Source organism: Melospiza melodia, chromosome 28 (genome assembly GCF_035770615.1).
Source record: "Melospiza melodia melodia isolate bMelMel2 chromosome 28, bMelMel2.pri, whole genome shotgun sequence".
Lineage (NCBI taxonomy): Eukaryota > Metazoa > Chordata > Aves > Passeriformes > Passerellidae > Melospiza > Melospiza melodia.
The window spans coordinates 6,030,316-6,053,236 of NC_086221.1; the positions used below are offsets into that span (position 1 = coordinate 6,030,316).

Sequence of the window (22,921 nt, forward strand, 5' to 3'; positions counted from 1 at the left end):
ACTGATTAAGGCACTCCCTGCACTGAAAATTTCCTTAATTAACTCCTTAATTAACTGTCCGCTTGAAAAATCTCTGGGAAAAATTAGGGATCTCCCACCCCCTGCATTTCTTTGTTTTCCCTGAAAATCCCTGCTTTTGAAAATCCCTGTTTTCCTTTTTTATCTACAAAAAACTCCACGTTTTCCCTCTTTACCCACAGCATTTTTTAAAAACTATTATTAAAATTATATATAATATATTATTTTAGATTGGTATTAAAACTATTGTTTTTAAATTAATTAATTTATTATTTGAAATGTCATTATTGTTTCAATAATAATAATGATAATTATTATTGTTGTTATTATTATTATTATTGTTATTATTATTATTATTGCTACTACTACTATTATTACTATTATTTCTTCAATTAAAAAAAACCCAAACCTCTTTTTTCTCCATTTCCACAGCTGATTTTTCCCATTTTCTCCCCATTTTTCATCCTCCTTCAGCTCTTTCCCCATTTCCCATCCCAGGAATGATTTTGGGATGGAATTGGCTCAGCCTGAGGTGCCACAGGTGAGGAAAAGGGAATTAAATTCGGGAATTAAAACCTCCCTGGTGTCATCTGCAGGAATTCCTGCCCCTCTCCTGCTGTTCCCATGGAAACAGATGTGGAATTGCGGGGATTTTATCGATTTTCAGGACTGTTAATCATTTATTTTTCACTTTAACATCAACACTTCCTTTATCATTCCCAAGCGGGGTGAGGTAAACAAAAATCTGCTTTTTTTGAGGCACCACCAAAAAATAAAAAAAAAAAATCCTTGAAGGATTTTTCCACAAAGTTATTCCACAGCACTTTGAGGAGAAAAAGATGATTTTAACAGCTTTGGATAGAAGCAGGTCAGGGAAGAAAAATCCTGGGATGGGTGGCAGGATGGGAATGGGCTCCAAAGAAATTCTGCTCCTGTGGGCTCCTTGTGGGATTTGGGAGCAGAATTTTGGGAATCAGCTCCAAAGGATCCGAAATCTTGCTCCTCTGAGCTCCTTTTGGGATGAAGGAGCAGAATTTTGGGAATCCACAGGCTCCAACATCTCAGTCTGAGTTTGTGGGATGCAGGAGCAGAATTTTGGGCATCGGCTCCACAGGTTCCAGTATCCTGCTCCTCCAAGTTCCTTGTGGGATGTGGGGGGGAAATTTTGGGAATTGGCCCCGAAGACTCCGGCATCCTTTTCCTCCAAGCTCCTTGTAGGATTCAGGGAAGAAATTTTGGGAATTGGCTCCAAAGGGTCCAAAATCCCACTCCTGTGAGCTTCTTGTGGGATGCAGGAGCAGAATTTTGGGAATCTACTCCAAGGGCTCCAATATCCTGCTCCTGTGAGCTCCTTGTGGGAGAAGAATTTTGGGAATTGGCTCCAAGGGCTCCAACATCCTGTTCCTCCAATCTTATGGGATACAGGGAGCAGAATTTTGGGAATTGGCCCCAAAGGCTCTAATATCCCATTCCTCCAAGCTCCTTTGGGAATCAGCTCCAAAGGGTCGAAAATCTCACTCCTGTGAGCTTCTTGTGGGATGCAGGAGCAGAATTTTGGGAATCTGCTCCAAGGGCTCCAATATCCCGCTCCTCTGAGTTTGTGGGATGTGGGGAGCAGAATTTTGGGAATCCACAGGCTCCAACATCCCACTCCTCCAAGTTTGGGGGATGTGGGGAGCAGAATTTTGGGAATCAGCTCCAGAGGCTCCAACATCCTGTTCCTCCAAGCTTATGGCATACAGGGAGCAGAATTTTGGGAATTGGCCCCAAAGGCTCCAACATCCCAGTCCTCTGAGCTCCCTGTGGGATGCAGGAGCAGAATTTTGGGAATCTACTCCGAGGGCTCCAATATCCCGCACCTCTGAGTTTGTGGGATGTGGGGAGCAGAATTTTGGGGAATCAGCTCCAGAAGCTCCAACATCCTGTTCCTCCAAGCTTATGGGATGCAGGGAGCAGAATTTTGGGAATTGGTTTCAGAGGCTCCAACATCCCGCTCCTCCGAGCTCCCTGTGGGACGCAGGATCAGAATTTTGGGGCTCCACAGGCTGCAACATCTCGCTCCTCCAAGTTTGGGGGATGTGGGGAGCAGAATTTTGGGGAATCAGCTCCAGAGGCTCCAACATCCTGTTCCTCCAAGCTTATGGGCTACAGGGAGCAGAATTTTGGGAATTGGTTTCAGAGGCTCCAACATCCCGCTCCTCCGAGCTCCCTGTGGGACACAGGAACAGAATTTTGGGGTTCCACCACCCCAAGCCACCCTCGCCGCGCCCATTTCCCCCATTTTTGGGCGACATCCACGGGATGGGCTCTTCCCTCGTGGATCCTCCCATCCCTCCCCAGACGCCTCTTTCTCCTCTCAGCTCCGGCTTTCCCGATTTTTTTTTTTTTTTTGTCAAAATTTCCGGGCAATTCCTGCGGTGCCTTTTTGGGGCGGGCAGCGCGGCCGTTCCAGAACATCCTGTGCGAGCGTGGGGAGCCATAAAAGGCTCAGGGACGGATCGGGAACGCCGGGAATTCGCACGCACAGCCCCGAGGAGGAGCCCAGCTGGGGAAACCCTCCCCGCCCTCAGTGTCCTACATCTTCCACAGGGGGAACAGCAGCGCCGCTGGATTTACGCGGATTTATTTCAATTTTTTATTTATTTAATTTTTTTTCCTCTCCCCTTTTCTCTTCCCACGCAGTAAATCCCAGCCCTGGCTGCTCCCGGCGCCGCTTGCAGCCCGGCGGGGAGTGGGAGGAAGGGGATGCTCGGAGGGTTTGGGAGAATCCGGAGCATTTCCAGCCATGAGCTGTGAGTATTCCCGAGAAATCCCGGGGAAAGGAAGGAGGGAGGGGAGGGAATTCCTCCCTGGAGCTCGTTTGGGAGGGGGATGCTTCGGGATCCTGTTGTCCTCCCAGGCTTTTCAGGAACAGCCACAAACAAAGCTTGGAGTTTGTGTTTCCCTTCCAAAAATTGGGTGGGGAACGATAATTTTTTTTTTTTCCTTACTCTTTGTGGGAAAATGTTGGTTTTCCCCTACTTTTTTTTCTCCTCGAAATCCCAAATTTTCAGCTTTTCTCCTCCCAGCATCCCCGATCCCATTTTTCCAGCCTTGCTCCCAGAGCAGGCCCGGCAGGGATGGGGTCGCTGTGACCTCTCCCAGCTGTGATCTGGCCCGAGCTCTTCCCGTTCCCTCTGCAGCCGAAATAAAGAGAAAAAAGAGCTCTGAAAACACAACGCGAGGGCTTGGAAAAGCCTTTTTGTGTTTGCCCTGTGCTGCTGGGGCAGAGGGAGATTTTGGGGACAAGAAAGGGGATTTAGGATCCTGGTGGGAGCTGGGTGGGGAGGGGAAAACCCTTTGCCCTTGCAGGTGGGTCCTTGCTCTTGAGTTAAATGAAATCAAATTATTTAAATTAAATTATTTGAATTAAATTATTTGTATTAAATTATTCGAATTAAATTATTTGAATTAAATTATTCATATTAAATTCAAACTCCCGAGCTCAACTACGACACGAGCAAACCTCACCTTGCCCTGCTGATTTTTTTCACCCCACTCAGAATTTTAAAAAAAGGACGATTTGAGCTCTTTCAAAAAAAAACAAAGCAGGTTTTGCCCCCCGTCCCGGAGCCGTGACACCCCTGACGGCGGTGTGTCGGGAAATATTGGATTCCTGACGGGAATATTTCCTTCCTCACCCCTCGTCCCTCCCATCAGGAGATCGCAGCTGCCAGGAGGAGCCTGGAGACGATGGGGGAAGGGGGGAAACCAGCCCCAAAGGATGCTCGGGATGGGGGGTACAACACAGCTCAGAGCCCCACACCATCAAATCCCTTCCCATCCCGATATTTTCTCTCTCTTTTTGCCGTTTTTTTTTTCCCAGGCAGAGGCGGGGAAGCGGTGAGGTTTTGTTGTTGTTGTTGTTGTTGTTGTGGTGGTGTTCCGGGTGGTTGTTACTATGGCGAGGGAGCTGAGGCGGGGACGGGGGGGGTCAGGAATCCCCGGCTGATAATTCCGAGCCTGTTCCTTTCATTCCCAGCTGCCGGGGCTGTTCCTTTCGTTGCCAGGACTCCCGGCTGATCCCTGAGCTGCAGGGAGCAAAATTGTGGGAATTGGGTCCAAAGGATCCGAAATCCTGCTCCTCTGAGCTCCTTGAGGGATGCAGGGAATGAAATTTTGGGAATTGGGTCCAAAGGATCCGAAATCCCACTCCTGTGAGCTCCTTGTAAGATGCAGGGAAAGAAATCTTGGGAATTGGCTCCAAAGGATCCAAAATCCCACTCCTGTGAGCTCCTTGTGGGATTCAGGGAAAGAAATTTTGGGAATCAGCTCCAAAGGATGCTAAATTCTGCCCCTCCGAGCTCCTTGTAGGATGCAGGGAGCAAAATTTTGGGTATTGGCTCCAAAGGATCCGAAATCCCACTCCTGTGAGCTCCTTGTAGGATGCAGGGAGCAAAATTTTGGGAATTGGGTCCAAAGGATCTGAAATCCCACTCCTGTGAGCTCCTTGAGGGATGCAGGGAGCAAAATTGTGGGAATTGGTTCCAAAGGATCCGAAATCCCATTCCTCCGAGCCCCTTGAGGGATGCAGGGAATGAAATTTTGGGAATTGGTTCCAAAGGATCCAAAATTCCGCTCCTGTGAGGTCCTTGAGGGATTCAGGGAGCAAAATTTTGGGAATTGACTCCAAAGGATCCGAAATCCTGCTCCTGTGACCTCCTTGACGGATGCAGGGAAAGAAATTTTGGGAATTGGCTCCAAAGGATCCGAAATCCCACTCCTCTGAGCTCCTTGTGGGATTCAGGAGCAAAATTTTGGGAATCAGCTCCAAAGGATCCAAAATCCCACTCCTGTGAGTTCCTTGAGGGATGCAGGGAATGAAATTTTGGGAATTGGCTCCAAAGGATCCAAAATCCTGCTCCTGTGAGCTCCTTGTGGGATGCAGGGAAAGAAATTTTGGGAATCGGCTCCAAAAGATCTAAAATCCTGCTCCTGTGAGCTCCTTGTGGGATGGAGAAATTTGGATGAAGAAATTGCCTTGCCCAGGCATTTTCTGCTGCTGGCAGGAACTGGGCCGCCGCTGGTTGTGTCTCAGCAGTTTGGATTTGAAGGAATAGAGGTCAGGAATGCCTGGACGCAAATCCATCGAGCTCCTGGAAGCAGGAGCTGAAATTCCTCGGACACAATTCCATCGAGCCCCTGAGAACAGGAGCTGGCTCTGCTTTGCTAATTAGCCAGCCCGGGGTGAATTTATCCATGAAAATTCACCTGGAAAGGAAATCAGGAAATCAATCATCCAACGGGGGCAGAACCCTCGGGCACAAATCCTGGGGATGCTGCTCAGGGAGGGCAGAGCAGCCTGGGCTGATGCTCGCTGCTTTTTCCTCGGATTCTGAGAGCTTTGATGTGCTGCTGCTGCCTTTTATCGTGGCTTTGCGTCCCTTTGTCCCTCTGGAGCCAGGAATTTCCAGGAACTGGCCCAGGAATTGTGGATGGGCCCACGGCAGGTCCTGCTGCTGGAGGGTGGCAGCCCAAGCAAGATTTCTCCGTTTATTTATTAATTCCTCATACCCAAGCAGGATTTCTCCATTTATTTATTAATTCCTCATGCCCAAGCAAGATTTCTCCGTTTATTTATTAATTCCTCATACCCAAGCAGGATTTCTCCATTTATTTATTAATTCCTCATGCCCAAGCAGGATTTCTCTGTTTATTTATTAATTCCTCATACCCAAGCAGGATTTCTCTGTTTATTTATTAATTCCTCATACCCAAGCAGGATTTCTCCATTTATTTATTAATTCCTCATGCCCAAGCAAGATTTCTCCGTTTATTTATTAATTCCTCATACCCAAGCAAGATTTCTCCGTTTATTTATTAATTCCTCATACCCAAGTAGGATTTCTCCGTTTATTTATTAATTCCTCATACCCAAGCAAGATTTCTCCGTTTATTTATTAATTCTTCATACCCAAGCAGGATTTCTCCGTTTATTTATTAATTCCTCATAGCCAAGCAAGATTTCTCCATTTATTTATTTATTCCTCGTGCAATAAATGATGTTTGGTGCCCTCCTGAGCATTTATTTGGGATGATAAATAATAATAAAAGCAAACAGCCCTGCTCAGATTAATCAGATTTTATGGAGGCTCGGGGTTGGGTGGGATGGATTTTCCTTCCTTGTCCCTCTCTCTTCGCCCTCTCTCGCTAATTAAGCTCATCTGCATGGCGCTTAATGAAGGAGAGAGGAGATGGAGCAATGACCACGCGTTCCCAGCCCTCTGTCACCGGGATTGCAGAGCCGGGGTTCGCATTCCTCAGGGTGGGGATGAGAGGAAGGTCAGGAGGAGGAATCCGGTGGGTGAGAGCAGGAAAAGCTCCCCAGCTGGCAGGAAAACGGGGATGGAAGGAGCAGAGCCTGGTTTGGAGTCACCTGGGGATGGGGAAGCAGCAGAACGAACCGACTCCAACCTTCTCGCCCGGCTTGGGTTTTGTTTTTTCCCTTTTTTTGTGTGCGTGTGGGTTTGTTTTTTTTTTTTTTTTTCTTTGTTTTTTTGGTTTTTGTTTTCTCACCTCTTTCTGTTTTGTTTTATTTTTAGGCTCGGTCTCTGCGCGAGCTGCTGAGGCGGCTCCGGAGCCGCGGGATTGATGGAGAGGCGCTGAAAGGTGGCGGTGACACAGGGGACAGGCGACAGTGGCGCTCTGGGGGTGGCACAGGGGACAGGTGGCACAGGGACAGGTGTTCCAGGGCTGGGGTGGCACAGGGGACGGGTGGCAGTGGCAGCAGGGCAGCTCTGGTCCTGCTCTGCTCCTGGCAAAGCGAGGTTTGCACTCTGGGATTTTCCCCTCAGTTCAGGAGGAACATTTTGGGGCTGGAGCGAGACCAGGGAAGGGAATGGAGATGGGGATGGATTTGGAGAGTCCTGAGGGAGCTGGGAAGGGTTTGGAGAAACCTTGAAAGGGTTTGGAGAGTCCTGAAGGATCTGGGAAGGAGGTGGAGAGTCCTGAGGGAGCTGGGGAAGGGTTTGGAGAGTCCTGGAATGGGTTTGGAGAGTCCTGAGGTACCTGGGAAAGGTTTGGAGAGTCCTGAGGGAGCTGGGCAGGGGCTCAGCCTGGAGCAAAGGAGGCTCAGGGGGAATTTCTGGCTCTGCACAACTCCTGCCAGGAGGGCACAGCCGGGGGGGATTTGGGATCTTATCCCAGGGAACAGGGACAGGAGGAGAGGGAACGGCCTCAGGCTGGGCTGGGGAGGCTCAGGTTGGACATGAGCAGGAATTTCCTCATGGAAAGGGCTGGAAGGGGCTGCCCAGGGGGGTTTGGGGGTGTCCAAGGAATTCCTGGATGTGGCACTCAGTGGCACAACTTGGCCGACCCTGGCGAACTTCTCCACCCTCAACAATTCCAGAATTCTCTTTTTTTTTTCCCAGCACCAACCCCACCATGGAGCTGCCCAGCACCAAGGACTTCCAGTGGAAGTCCCTGGCGCCGCTGCCCAGCCGCAGGGTTTACTCCACGCTGGTGGAGGCGGGCGGGCAGGTGTTCGCCGTGGGCGGCTGCGACGACAACGGCGTCGCCGTGGACTCCTTCGAGGTCTACTCGCCCGAGGCCGACCAGTGGGCAGCGCTGCCCGCCATGCCCACGGCCAGGGCCGGCGTGGCCGTCACCGTGCTGGGCAAGAGGATCATGGTGATCGGCGGCGTGGGCGCCAACCAGCTGCCGCTGAAGGTGGTGGAGATGTACAACACGGACGAGGGGCGCTGGAGGAAGCGCAGCTCGCTCCGCGAGGCGGCCATGGGCATCTCGGTGGCGGCCAAAGGCAAGTGTGGGGAAGTTGGAAAGATGGGAAAGTTTGGCAAGGAAGTTTCACAGATGGAAGGAAGTTCTCTGTAGAAGTTAGGAGCGGAAAAGAGCTGGATTGATGTAGAAGATGTTTTGATGTAGAAGAATAATAGATTGTGGAAAGCTTCCCTGAAGCGCAACTCGCTCCATGAGGCGGCCGTGGGCATCTCGGTGGCGGCCAAAGGCAAATGTGGGAAACAGGGAAAGTTTGGGAAAGTTTGGCAAGGAAGTTTCACAGATGGAAGGAAGTTCTCTGTAGAAGTTGAGAGCAGAAAAGAGGTGGAAGCAGGTTTTGATGTAGAAGAATAACAGATTGTGGAAAGCTTCCCTGAAGCGCAGCTCGCTCCATGAGGCGGCCATGGGCATCTCGGTGGCGGCCAAAGGCAAGTGTGGGAAACAGGGAAAGTTTGGGAAGTTTCACAGATGGCAGGAAGGTCTCTGAATGCAGAAACTGACGGTGGAATAGAGGTGGGAAAATGTTTTGATATAGAATAGTGGATTGTGGAAATCTTCCCTGAAGCACAGCTCACTCTGCAGTGTGGCCATGGGCATCTCGGTGGCGGCCAAAGGCAAGTGTGGGGAAGTTGGAAAGATGGGAAAGTTTGGCAAGGAAGTTTCACAGATGGAAGGAAGTTCTCTGTAGAAGTTAGGAGCAGAAAAGAGCTGGATTGATGTAGAAGATGTTTTGATGTAGAAGAATAATAGATTATGGAAAGCTTCCCTGAAGCGCAGCTCGCTCCATGAGGCGGCCGTGGGCATCTCGGTGGCGGCCAAAGGCAAGTGTGGGAAACATGGAAAGTTTGGGAAGTTTCACAGCTGGCAGGAAGGTCTCTGAATGCAGAAACTGACGGTGGAATAGAGGTGGGAAAATGTTTTGATATAGAATAGTGGATTGTGGAAATCTTCCCTGAAGTGCAGCTCACTCTGCGGTGTGGCCATGGGCATCTTGGTGGCGGCCAAAGGCAAGTGTTGGGAAACAGGGAAAGTTTGGGAAGTTTCACAGCTGGCAGGAAGGTCTCTGAATGTAGAACCAGAGGGTGCAACAGAGGTGGAAGCAGGTTTTGATACAGAAGAATGAATTCAGACTGGACTGAATTGTGGAAAGGTTCCCCAAAGCGCAGCTCGCTCCGCGAGGTGACCATGGGCATCTCGGTGGCGGCCAAAGGCAAGTGTTGGGAAACAGGGAAAGTTTGGGAAGTTTTTCAGGTGGAAGGAAGGTCTCTGAATGTAGAAGTTAAGAGCAGAAAAAAGGTGGAAGCAGGTTTTGATATAGAAGAAAAATGGATCGTGGAATTCTTCCATGAGGTGGCCATGGGCATCTTGGTGGCGGCCAAAGGCAAGTGTTGGGAAACAGGGAAAGTTTGGGAAGTTTCACAGCTGGCAGGAAGGTCTCTGAATGTAGAACTTGAGAGTGGAGTAGAGGTGGAAGCAGGTTTTGATATGGAAAAATAATAAGATAATGGAAATATTCCCCAAAATTCATCTTGCTCCACGAGGCGGCCATGGGCATCTCGGTGGCGGCCAAAGGCAAGTGTTTTCCATCTTTTCCAAAGATGAGAAGTTTGGCAAGGAAGTTTCACAGATGGCAGGAAGGTTTCAGAATGTAGAAGCCGAGGGTGGAATAGAGGTGGAAGCAGGTTTGGATGTGGAAGAATGACAGATTGTGGAAAGCTTCCCCGAGGATCGCCCTGATCGGAAGATGCCTAAAAAGCTCACGGAAAGCTTGGGAAGTTTCACAGATGGCAGGAAGGTCTCAGAATGTAGAAGTGAAGAGCAGAAAAGAGGTGGAAGCAGGTTTTGATACAGAATAATAGATTGTGGAAAGTTTCCCTGCAGCGCAGCTCACTCCGCGAGGCGGCCATGGGCGTCTCTGCAGCGGCCGAAGTGTTGGCAAAGAGGGAAAAATTTGGCAAGGAAGTTTCAGAGATGGCAGGAAGGTTCCAGAATGGAGAGCCTGAGGGTGGAATAGAGGTGGAAGCAGGTTTTGATGTACAAGAATAATAGATTGAGGAACACTTCTCCTGATGGGGAGACCCTGAAAAAGTTCTGTGCCAGGAGACCTAAAAAGTTCTGAGCATCTCGGTGGTGGCCGAAGGCAAGTGTTTTCCACCTAGATTACCGGGTGTATGCAGAGGGGGGAATGGATTTCTGGTGCTTTCCTACAATAATTTATTATCCCAATAATTTCATGGGATTTTTTTTTTTGTTTTTTTGCCCCGTCCAGACTACAGGGTGTACGCAGCGGGCGGGATGGGCTCGGACCTGCGGCCCCACAACTTCCTGCAGCACTATGATGTGCTCAAGGACATCTGGGTGTCCCTGGCTGCCATGCCCACCCCCCGCTACGCGGCCACGTCCATCCTGAGGGGCTCCAAGATCTACGTGCTGGGTAAGGAGCAGCCCTGCCTCCTCCTCTCTTCCTTCTCCTTCCTTTTCCATTCTTTCTCCTCTTTCCTTTTCCTTCCTTTCTCTTCTTTTTTCTTCTTTCTTCTTCCCTTTCCTTTCCCTTCCTTTTCCTTCCTTTTCCTTCCTTTTTCTTCCTTCTTCACTTTTTTCTTTTGCTTCCTTTTGCATCCTTTCTCTTCCTCCAACTCCCTTTCCTTTCCACTTCCCTCTCCATTCCAACTCCCTCTCCTTTCCAATTCCCTCTCCACTTCAATTCCCTCTTTTCCAATTCCCTCTCCACTTCAATTCCCTCTTTTCCAACTCCCTCTCCATTTCAATTCCCTCTCTTCCCAATTCCCTCCTCTCCAATTCCCTCCATTCCAACTCCCTCTCCTTTCCCATTCCCTCTCCTTTCCAATTCCCGCTCCATTTCAATTCCCTCCATTTCAATTCCCTCCCCTTTTCCAATTCCCTCTCCTTTCCAATTCCCTCCTTTCCAATTCCCTCTCCATTTCATCTCCCTCCTTTAGAATTCCCTCTTTTCCAATCCCCTCTCCACTTCAATTCCCTCTTTTCCAACTCCCTCTCCATTTCAATTCCCTCTCCTCCCAATTCCCTCCTCTCCAATTCCCTCCATTCCAACTCCCTCTCCTTTCCCATTCCCTCCTTTCCCAATTCCCTCCTTTCCAATTCCCTCTCCTTTCCAATTCCCTCCTCTCCAACTGCCTCCCCATTTCATTTCCCTCTTTTCCAAATCCCTCCTTTCCAATTCCCTGTCCAATTCCCTCTCCATTTCAATTCCCTCCATTTCAATTCCCTCCCCTTTTCCAATTCCCTCTCCTTTCCAATTCCCTCCTCTCCAACTCCCTCCCCAGGGGGAAGGCAATCCAAGTACGCCGTCAACGCCTTCGAGGTTTTCGACACAGACACGCGCTCCTGGACCAGGTTCCCCAACATTCCCACCAAGAGAGCCTTCTCCAGCTTCGTGCCCACCGAGGAGAAGCTCTTCAGCCTCGGGGGGCTGCGCCAGGGCCGGCTCTACCGCCAGCCCAAGTTCATGAGGACTGTGGACGTCTTTGACCTGGAGCAAGGTGGGAGCTGGACCGGCCATGGACCTTCCTGGGGGGTTTGGGGACACAGGGATGGGTTTGGGGACACACAGGGCTGGGTTTGGGGTTACAGGGATAGGTTTGGGGTTTGGGGACACACAGGGCTGGGTTTGGGGTTACAGGGATGGGTTTGGGGACACACAGGGATGGGTTTGGGGACAGACAGGGATGGGTTTGGTGACACACAGGACTGGGTTTGGGGTTACAGGGACGGGTTTGGGGTTTGGGGACACACAGGGCTGGGTTTGGTGACACACAGAACTGGGTTTGGGGTTTGGGGACACACAGGGCTGGGTTTGGGGACATACAGGGCTGGGTTTGGGGACACACAGGACTGGGTTTGGGGACACACAGGACTGGGTTTGGGGACACACTGGGCTGGGTTTGGGGTTTGGGGACACACAGGGCTGGGTTTGGTGACACACAGGACTGGGTTTGGGGACATACAGAGCTGGGTTTGGGGCACATTAGGGCTGGCTTTGGGGTTTGAGGACACAGATCCGGTTTTGGGGACACATAGGGCTGGGTTTGGGGACACAAGGCTGGTTTTGGGGTTTGGGGTCACACAGAGCTGGGTTTGGGGTTTGTGGTCACAGAGGACTGGGTTTAGGGACACACAGAGCTGAGTTTGGGGTTTGGGGCACATAAGGATGGGTTTGGGATCACAGATCTGGGTTTGAGGTTTGGGGACACAGATCTGGGTTTGGGGACACACAGAGCTGGGTTTGGGGACACACAGAGCTGGGTTTGGGGTTTGGGCACACAGGGCTGGGTTTGAGGTCTCACAAGGCTGGGTTTGGGGCACATAGGGCTGGGTTTGGGGTTTGGGGCACATGAGGCTGGGTTTGGGTTTGGGGTTTGGGCACACAGGGCTGGGTTTGGGGTCACACAGAGCTGGGTTTGGGGTTTGGGGCACAAAAGGCTGGGTTTGGGGTTTGGGGCACACAGGGCTGGGTTTGGGGCACACAGAGCTGGGTTTGGGGTCACACAGGGCTGGGTTTGGGGTCACACAGGGCTGGGTTTGGGGCACACAGAGCTGGGTTTGGGGCACACAGGGCTGGGTTTGGGGTCACACAGGGCTGGGTTTGGGGTTTGGGGCACACAGGGCTGGGTTTGGGGTTTGGGTCACACAGGGCTGGGTTTGGGGCACACAGGGCTGGGTTTGGGGCACACAGGGCTGGGTTTGGGGTTTGGGGCACACAGGGCTGGGTTTGGGGTCACACAGGGCTGGGTTTGGGGTTTGGGGCACACAGGGCTGGGTTTGGGGTCACACAGGGCTGGGTTTGGGGTTTGGGGCACACAGGGCTGGGTTTGGGGTTTGGGGTTTGGGGCACACAGGGCTGGGTTTGGGGTTTGGGGCACACAGGGCTGGGTTTGGGGCTCTGCCACCTTTGCAGAGCACAGAGCTCCCATCTGCTGCTGCCTTGAGCTCAGCTTAGAGGATGATTCCCAGTCAGGATTACCGAGTGCAATGGGAAATCCAACAGTGGGATAACAGGGGCCAAACCCAGCAATCCCACGGGGTTCTATCAATCACCCCAAGGTGACGCAGCCAAACTGCCCTTCCACAAAGCAGGGCTCAGAGGGGTGGGTGCCTTCCCAGGAGTGGGTGACCCCACAAGCCCAGCGTGTCCTGTCCTCCCAGGTGGCTGGATGAAGATGGAGCGCTCCTGCTACCTGAAGAAAAGGCGAGCAGACTTCGTGGCCGGCTACCTGCGAGGCAGAGTTGTGGTGGCTGGGGGCCTGGGTGAGGCTCTGGGACCCTGGAACCCTTTAAAAAAGAGTTAGGATTGTTGTCATCCCCCCCCCAAAAAAGGAGAAATCGCAATGCTGGCCGGTGGGAGGGAGCAGGGAAAACAAACCCCGTAAGGGGATGGGGTCAGAGCAGCCAAGAGAAGCTCAGCGGTGCTTCCCAGATCATCCAGCGCCTCCTTTTGTGCTTCCAGGGAATCAGCCGAGCGTGCTGGAGTCGGCAGAGGCTTTCCACCCCGAGAAGAACAAGTGGGAGAGCCTCCCCCCCATGCCCACCCCGCGCTGCGCCTGCTCCAGCATCGTGCTGAGGGACTGCCTGCTGGCCGTGGGGGGCGTCAGCCAGGGGCTCAGCACGGCCGTGGAGGCCCTGTGCCTGTCTGACTCCTGATCTGAGCACATCTGGAGGAGAAACACACCTGGAGCAGGGCCCTGTGCCTGTCTGACTCCTGATTGGAACACACCTGAATGGGGATCCCACCTGGAATGGGGCCCTGTGCCTGTCTGACTCCTGATCTGAGCACATCTTAGGGGGGAATCTCACCTTGGACAGGTCCCTGTGCCTCTCTGACTCCTGATTGGAATCTACCTGAATGGGGATCCCACCTGGAACAGGGCCCTGTGCCTCTCTGACTCCTGATCTGAGCACACCTGGAGGAGAAACACACCTGGAACAGGGCCCTGTGCCTGTCTGACTCCTGATCTGAGCACATCTTTGGGGGCATCTCACCTTGGACAGGGCCCTGTGCCTGTCTGACTCCTGATTGGAACACACCTGAGGGGGGATCTCACCTTGGACAGGTCCCTGTGCCTCTCTGACTCCTGATTGGAACACACCTGAATGGGGATCCCACCTGGAACGGGTCCCTGTGCCTCTCTGACTCCTGATCTGATCCCACCTGGAACAGGTCCCTGTGCCTGTCTGATTCGTGATTGGAACACACCTGAATGAGAATCCCACCTGGACAGGTCCCTGTGCCTGTCTGACTCCCGATTGGAATCTATCCCTGTTTTTGGCACTCCGGGTGCCAGAGATGTGCCCCGAGCCCAGTTCGGGTGGGTTGGGCGCTCCTGGCTGTGCCTGCAGGGCGGGTTTGAGGATTTCAGCGGGTTTGGGGCGGTTTGGTTTGGGCTCCTCCCGGAGCTGCGAACAGCAGATGGCATCCTTGAGGATCTCAGCCGTTCGGGATGATTTCGTTTGGGCCGGGTGAGCCCCAGGTCTCTCCCCAGAGCTGTGAACAGCAGATGGCATCCCTGGGCCGAGCTGTGGCTGCAGCAGCACCTCCCGCTGTCCCGGGCTGCCCTGCCCGGCTGGTGCTGGACCAGGGCGGCTCTAAAATCCCATTCCAGGTGCTGCAAGACCCAACAAATAACTTGGATGCTGCGGGTCTCCTCCAGTATTTTATTCCTGTGGAAAGACACCCCCGAGGAGCCCAAACACCTTCCAGGAGCTGGGACAGGGCTGGATTTGGGTGCAGGAGCTGGCACAGGGCTGGATTTGGGTGCGGGAGCTGGGACAGGGCTGGGTTTGGGTCCAGAAGTTGGGACAGGGCTGGATTTGGGTCCAGGAGTTGGGATAGGGCTGGGTTTGGGTCCAGGAGCTGGGACAGGGCTGGGTTTGGGTCCAGGAGCTGGGACAGGGCTGGGTTTGGGTCCAGGAGCTGGGACAGGGCTGGGTTTGGGTCCAGGAGTTGGGATAGGGCTGGGTTTGGGTCCAGGAGCTGGGACAGGGCTGGGTTTGGGTCCAGGAGCTGGGACAGGGCTGGATTTGGGTCCAGGAGATGGGACAGGGCTGGGTTTGGGTCCAGGAGATGGGACAGGGCTGGATTTGGGTCCAAGAGTTGGGACAGGGCTGGATTTGGGTCCAGGAGATGGGACAGGGCTGGGTTTGGGTCCAGGAGCTGGGACAGGGCTGAGTTTGCGTCCAGGAGTTGGGACAGGGCTGGGTTTGGGTCCAGGAGCTGGGACAGGGCTGAGTTTGGGTCCAGGAGTTGGGACAGGGCTGGGTTTGGGTGCGGGAGCTGGGACAGGGCTGGGTTTGGGTCCAGGAGCTGGGACAGGGCTGAGTTTGGGTCCAGGAGTTGGGACAGGGCTGGGTTTGGGTCCAGGAGCTGGGACAGGGCTGAGTTTGCGTCCAGGAGCTGGGACAGGGCTAGATTTGGGTGCAGGAGATGGGACAGGGCTGGGTTTGGGTCCGGGAGCTGGGACAGGGCTGCATTTAGGTTTGAAGAGTCCCTGATGCTGGTACCCAGGAATTCTCTCGGGGCTGGGTCCTGCTGCAGCTCTGCTGTGAATCCCTTGGGATGAGAGGGTCCCAGAGCTCCTTTCCCTGGATAAATGTTTGGTTTGGCACCAGCCTGGCCCTGTGGGGCTGCAGGAAACCCTGGGCTGGCCCCTCTGTCCCCAGGACCCTCCATGCGCCCTCATTTATCCCAACCCAGCCGAGCATTTGGAGTTTTCCAGCGACAAAAAAATCCCGGCCGTGTCCTCGGCTGAACTCCCCACACTCGGAGTTCTGAGAGGATTTTCAGCCCCGGTGGCTGCTCCAGCACAGAGGCTGAGGGCTGAGCTGGCCCCGCTGCCAAAAATCCTCATTTATCGTCCCCGAGCAGACTCTGTCAGCACAAACAGGAAACTTCCTCAAGGAGCCGCTTCCAAAGGATGGGGTGGAGCAGAAACGATTCCTGCACCTTGCCATGGGCCCAGGACACGCTGCTGGGCTGGCCCTGGCTGGTGGGGACAGTATTTTTGGGGTTCGTGCTGCTTTTTGGGGTCAGTGCTTCTTTTTGGGGTCAGTTTGTGGTGGGAGTTCCCAAAAGGAGCCCCAGGTGGGGTTGTGTGAGCGCTGCTCCAGCTGCAGCTGGGAATTCTGCTCTGGAGAGCTGGGAATTGAGCTCTGGGATCAACTTCAACTTCCTGAAGGGTGGCTGTGGTGAGCTGGGGGTCGGCCTCTTTCTCCGGGTGACAACAGCCAGAACAAGAGGACCCAGTCTCAAGCTGCGCCAAGGGAGATGCAAGTTAGAATTAAGAAGGAAATATTTCACAGAAAGAGTGGTCACATACTGGAATCATCTACCCAGTGAGGTGGTGGAGTCATCATCCCTCGAGGAGCTCAAAAAAAGACTGGATGTGGCACTTGCTGCCATGATCTAGTTGAACAGTTAGAACATGGGCTGGACTTGATGATCTTATAGGTCTCTTCCAGTCTTGAACTTCTGTGATTCTGTGATTCTGTCACTGCCATCCTCGTCCCTGGGATGTCCCCAGCCCTGTGGGGCCACCAGCAGTGAGGTCACCCCCAGCTGTTCCCATTCCTGGGGAATCTGCCGGTGCCGGAGCGGATGTGGAGTCACCATCCTGAGAGACAGAGGCTTCCTGATTGGAAAATAAAAGCTCCAGATTTTTTTGTGGGCTTTTTGTGGTGGTTTTTTGTGTTTTTTTTTTTTTCCTGAGTTTTTGGGGGTTATTTTTGAGGGGAATTTTTTTTCTTTTTCCTCTAAATGCCTCGGGGTTCCTGTAGCTCCATGTGCTGTGATCCCCCCAGTGCCCAGGAGGGTGACAGGGACACCTGGGGGGTGGATTTGTGGTAAAGGGAGCCTTGGAGGGGTTTAATGGGAAAATTAGGATGGATGGATGGATGGATGGATGGATGGATGGATGGATGGATGGATGGATGGATGGATGATGGATGATGGATGGATGGATGGATGGATGGATGGAGGGATGGATGGATGGATGGATGATGGATGGATCGATGGATGGATGGATGGATGGATGGATGGATGGATGGATGGATGGATGGATGATGGATGGATCGATGGATGGATGGATGGATGGATCCATGGATGGATGGATGGATGGATGGATGGATGGATGGATGGATGGATGGAGGGATGGATGGATGGATGGATGGATGGATGGATGGATGGATGGATGGATGGATGGATGGACGGATGATGGATGGATGGATGGATGGATGGATGGATGGATGGATGGATGGATGGATGGATGGAGGGATGGATGGAGGGATGGATGGATGGATGGATCAGTGATGGATGGATGGATGGATGGATGGATGGATGGATGGATGGATGGATGATGGATGGTGGATGGATGGATGGATGGATGGATGGATGGATGGATGGATGGATGGATGATGGATGGACGGACAGATGGAACCCCCAGCTGCACTCCTGGGGTGGCCTCTGCCTCTCTCACCATCCATGAAAGGCCACAAATGACTTTTCCACAGGCTCCCAGTGGCGCTGATGAGTTTCCCTCCTCCTGCTGATGGATGGGGAGGATCAGAGCATTCCCAGCTTTCCCGGGGTTTTCAGAGGGAAAATGGGGGAAAATGTGTTTCCCACCTGCCTGAGCACCCCCGGCAGCAGGTGAGGAATGCTGGGGCTCAGGGCCACGAACGAGGGGCCTGCATTAAACTTTTTGTTGTCTCTGGCATTTCAATGACTCTTCCTTTCCCTGTGGGAGGTCTCCCTGCTCCCAGGGAATCTCTTTGCTGATGTTTATTCCTTTCCCAGCCCAGAGCCACAAGGTTTGGCCGGGATGTGGAAGTTTTCAGAGCCAGGAAAACGCTGTAGAATTTGTTTTCATGTAAAAAATTAATTAATAGAAATTTTGCAGCCTGCAAGCAGACAGAGCTGTGACCGAGCAACAAGCTGAGCTCGGAGCAGGTTTCCCTGACACGGAGCCAAATTCCTGGCTGGATTTCAGGCTGGTTTTAGTGGACACGCAGTGGGGCCGCGGGACAAGCCCGGGTTGGGTTTTCCAGGGGAATTTCGATGGATTTCCCCAGCGGAGAAAGCGGCGAGCGCTGCCACAATGGGGGATCCTTATCAGCGGATTCCAGCGGGCTCCCTCCGCGCCCCTTGGCATTTCCATGAAAATGGGAAAGGCTTCCTGAATAAAGCCCTGGAACAAACATCCCCTCCCACAGCAGCACGGAATCCTTGGGAGGAATTTATCCGCTGGGAACAGAAACTCCGCGGGGCTGCGGGGCCTTTGCACAACGGGGGGAAACCTCGGGAAAAGCACCCCGAGAAATCCACCGGGACCCCAAACACGGGGCTGCAGAGATCCTGTTAAAAATGGGAGCACATTCCCCGTGCTAAAAGAGATTTCAGCATTTATTTATTTTATTTATTAAAAGTGATTTCAGCATTTATTTATTTATTTATTTTAGTTATTGAAAGTGATTTCAGCATTTATTCTAATAAAAAGAAAAGCCTAAAGAAAGGCATGCTAAAAGTGATTCCAGCGCTTACTATAATAAAAAGAAAGGCCTAAAGCAAGGGGTACTAAAAGTGATTTCAGCATTTATTTATTTATTTTAGTTATTGAAAGTTATTTCAGTATTTATTCTAATAAAAAGAAAGGTCTAAAACAACGGTGCTAAAAGTTATTTCAGCATTTATTCTAATAAAAAGAAAGGCCCAAAGCGAGGGGGCCCCGGCCGAGGATGCTGCAGCAGCGATGTCCCCGATGTCCCAGGGAAGGGCACAGCTCCCCTGGCTCAGATGTCCCTTTTTATCCTGTTTGTGCCCCTCTGGATTGGTTTCTGTTGGGATCCTTCATTTGCACGAAGGTTTCAGGCCTTGATTGGCCATTACAGCTCTGTCCAGGCTGGCTCCTTTCACTGAGGGGGTGCTGCACTTTGCTTGGGTGTAATTTCTTATAACCACTCTTTAAACCCCTTTTACAATGTAATAACCGAGCCAACAGCACTCAATAACAATTATCAATTATTTTACAGCAGGTTCTAAGGTATTTTTAACAATCCCAGTGACATTTTCATTTGCATGAAGGTTTCAGGCCTTGATTGGCCCTTACAGCTCAGTCCAGGCCAGCTCTGGGAGATGCTGCCCGTTGCTGAGATGTAATTTCTCATAATTCCCCTTTAAACCTCTTTTACAATATAACAACTGAACTAACAGTGCTCAATAAAAACTATCAATTATTTTACAACAGTTTCTAAGCTATTTTTAACAATCCCAGTGACATTTTCATTTGCATGAAGGTTTTACGCCTTGATTGGACATTACAGCTCTGTCCAGGCTGGGGGGTGATGCATTTCACTGAGGTGTAATTTCTTATAACCACCCTTTAAACCCCTTTTACAATATAATAACTGAGCTACCAGCGCTCAATAACAACGATCAATTATTTTACAACATGTTCTAAGGTATTTTTAACAATCCCAGTGACATTTTCAGTTGCATGGAGGTTTCGGGCCTCGATTGGCCGCTACATCTCAGTGCAGGCCGGCTCTGGGAGGTGCTGCACTTTGCTTGGGTGTAATTTCTTATAACCACGCTTATAACCCCTTTTATAATACAATAACTGGGCTAACAGCACTCAATAACAATTACCAATTATTTTACAACAGGTTCTAAGCTATTTTTAACAATCCCAGTGACATTTTCATTTGCATGAAGGTTTCAGGCCTTGATTGGCCATTACAGCTCAGTCCAGGCTGGCTTGTTTCGCCGAGGTGTAATTTCTTATCCTCCCCTTTTAACCCCTTTTACAATACAATAACCCAACTAACAGCGCTCAATAACAATTATCAATTACTTTACAACAGGTTCTAAGGTATTTTTAACAATCCCAAGATAGCAACAGTGACATTTCCCCCTCAATCCCTTTGCTGGCCGCAGCCAGGGAGGTTTAGAGCCGTGCCCGGACAGGATCCTGTTTGCTTTGAGGCTGAAATTGCGGCACTCGGGTTCAGCTCTGCTCCTCCCCGCCGTGTTTATCTTCCCCGTGGCCCTTGGAAACGGCTCCTGTTGCTGCTCTGTGTAAATAATTCATGACCACAATTCATTAGCGCCGCTCATTATCGCCCCTTCTTTATCACAGTCCGTTATCACGATTCATTATCGCGATCGGTGCAGCCCGGGATGGCCTTCGGATGTCCTGGGATGATTTTAGGATGAGCAGAGAGAGATTTGTGCCTGGTTTGTTGAGCTCGGGGAGGGTTGGAGGTGGGAGGGAGCAGCCTGGAGCTGAGGAACCGAGGTGGCCATAAAAATCAGTGACAGTGGCAGGGGAAGGGACCTGGGTGTCTTCATTGTACCAAAATGACATTTAATGTGTGTGGGGCAGGTGAAAACCATGGAGAGTGGCCCAATTCTACCAAAATCGTATTTAATGTGTGTGGGACAGGTGACAGCCATGGAGAGTGGCCCAGTTGTACCAAAATGACATTTAATGCATGTGGGACATCGGTGGTACCAGTCACAGCCATGAAGAGTGGCCCAATTGTACCAAAATCACATTTAATGAGTGTGGGACAGCGCTGGGACAGGTGACAGCCACAGAGAGTGGCCCAATTGTACCAAAATCACATTTAATGAGTGTGGGACAGCGCTGGGACAGGTGACAGCCACAGAGAGTGGCCCAATTGTCCCAAAGTGACATTTAATGAGTGTGGGACAGCGCTGGTACCAGTCACAGCCATGAAGAGTGGCCCGATTATACCAAAATCACATTTAATGAGTGTGGGACAGCGCTGGGACAGGTGACATCCATGAAGAGTGGCCCAATTGTACCAAAATCACATTTAATGAGTGTGGGACAGCACTGGGACAGGTGACAGCCATGGAGAGAGGCCCAATGATATAAAAATTACATTTTTGCATGTGGGACAGTACCGAGACAGGTGACAGCCACAGAGATTGGCCCAGTTGTACCAAAATGACATTTAATGTGTGTGGAACCGCATTGGTACTGGTCACAGACATGGAGAGTGGCCCAATGGTACCAAAATTATATTTGATGCGTGTGGGACAGCATTGGTACTGGTCACAGCCTTGGAGAGTGGCCCAATGGTATAAAAATGACATTTAATGAGTGTGGGACCACGCTGGGACAGGTGACAGCCTTGGAGAGTGGCCCAAGGGTACCAAAATGACATTTAATGTGTGTGGGACAGTGCTGGTACTGGTCACATCCACAGAGAGTGGCTCAACTGTACCAAAATAACATTTAATGTGTCTGGGACAGGTGACAGCCATGGAGAGTGGCCCAATTTACTGAAATGACATTTAATATGTGTGGGACATCACTGATGCTGGTCACAGACATGTAGAGTGGCCCAATGGTACCAAAATGACATTTAATGTGTGTGGGACCATGCTGGGACAGGTGACATCCACAGAGAGTGGCCCAATTGTACCAAAATGACATTTAATGTGTGTGGGACAGGTGATGACAGCCGTGGGGAGCAGTTTGGTGCAAGGCTGTGCCCACGACTTGGGGTCCCACCTTCCCTGAGGGACATCTCTCAAGAGGTCACTGTATAACCTCACCTTGGTGACAAAACCAGCCAGGGGGACACTGCCACCCACCTGGCTCTGTCCTGACAGCCCCGAGGTGCTGTGAGCTCCGTCCTGTGTCACTCTGTGTCACTCTGTGTCACTCTGTGTCACCTCCAAAACCCGCAGAGCGGAGTCAGGGTTTAAATCATCGTTTGGGACCCCCTGCTCTGCCAGAGCTCGCCGGGGAGCGGTGGGAAAATCCAGGTTTGGGTGAGTAATCCCGCAGTTTATCTCCGTCTGCCATCGATCCACGGTGTCCTCACCCAGGCCAGAGCCGGGCAAGCGCCTTTGTTTTGGCTCTTCTGGGAAATAATCGCATTCTTTCAATATCTGCAAAGGCAGGTTTACCGCAGGGAGACCACACGGGGAGGAGGAGGTGGCGCTGAGGGAGCTGGGGCGGCCCCGAGGAGCCTCAGCTGCTGCTTCTCCCCAGTTCTGGGCTTGGAGAATGTTCTGGTTCCTGCCTGCCAGGCTGTGTGTGCAGGAGGGCAAAGGGGGCTCTGTGGAGAGTGAGGACAGGCTGCACACGCCCAGGCCTCTCCTCTCCATATTTTGCCTTAAATGTCAGTTTTTCCCTGGGTTTGGGTGGTTTTTCCCTGAGTTTTGGCTGGTTTTCCCCTGGAATTTGGTGCAGTTTTACCCCTGGGTTTGGGTGCAGTTTTCCCCTGGGATTTGGTGCAGTTTTCCCCTGGGTTTGGGTGCACTTTTTCCCTGGGGTTTGGTGCAATTTTTCCCTGGGTTTGGGCGATTTTTCCTTGGGTTTTGTTACAGTTTTTCCTTGGGATTTGGTGCAGGCTTCCCCTTGCATTTGGGGTCATTTTTCCTTGGGATTTGGTGCAGTCTTTCCCTAGGATTTCGGTGCAGTTTTCCCCTGGGATTTGGTGCAGTTTTCCACTGGGATTTGGTGCAGATTTTCCCTGAGTTTGAATGCAGTTTTTTACTGGGTTTGGGTGCAGTTCTTCCCTGGGTTTGGGTGCAGTTTTCCCCCGGGATTTGGTGCAGTTTTTCACTAAGATTTGGTGCAGATTTTCCCTGAGTTTGAATGCAGTTTTTTACTGGGTTTGGGTGCAGTTTTTCACTGGGTTTGGAAGCAGTTTTCCCCTAGGATCTGGTGCAATTTTTCCCTGGAATTTGGTGCCGTTTTTCCCTGGGTTTGGGTGAAGTTTTCCCCTGAGTTTGAATGCAGTTTTTCACTGGGTTTGGGTGCATTTTTCCCTTGGGTTTTTCTGCAGTCCTCCCCTGGGTTTGGGTACAGTTTTCCCCTGAGTTTGGGTGCAGTTTTCCCCCGGGATTTGGTGCAGTTTTTCCCTGGAATTTGGTGCAGTTTTCCCCCGGGATTTGGTGCAGTTTTCCCCCGGGATTTGGTGCAGCTTTCCCTGGAATTTGGTGCAGTTTTCCCCTGGAATTTGGTGCAGTTTTCCCCTGGGTTTGAGTGGCTTTTCCCTGGGTTTAGGTGCAGTTTTTCCCTGAGATTTGGTCCCGCGCCCTCCTTTGCCCCCTGGA

At 51.6% G+C, this 22,921-nt stretch overlaps 1 protein-coding gene across 2 annotated transcripts; it reads left to right on the forward strand.

The window, feature by feature from the left end:
- Positions 1–541: 541 nt before the first annotated feature.
- Positions 542–16,495, forward strand: KLHDC8A (kelch domain containing 8A). 2 transcript variants are annotated; one of them, XM_063177832.1, is made up of 8 exons: positions 542–559; positions 2,701–2,810; positions 6,600–6,666; positions 7,428–7,816; positions 10,064–10,228; positions 11,100–11,315; positions 12,979–13,080; positions 13,280–16,495. In XM_063177832.1, exons 4-8 carry the CDS (start codon positions 7,441–7,443, stop codon positions 13,471–13,473), a joined length of 1,053 nt encoding a protein of 350 aa, XP_063033902.1. In that variant the 5' UTR covers positions 542–559; positions 2,701–2,810; positions 6,600–6,666; positions 7,428–7,440; the 3' UTR covers positions 13,474–16,495. The 2 variants fall into 2 exon arrangements, with proteins under 2 accessions (XP_063033902.1, XP_063033901.1); XM_063177831.1 differs by lacking the exon at positions 542–559 and having other exon boundaries at positions 2,515–2,810; positions 6,600–6,724.
- The last annotated feature ends 6,426 nt before the right edge of the window (positions 16,496–22,921 follow it).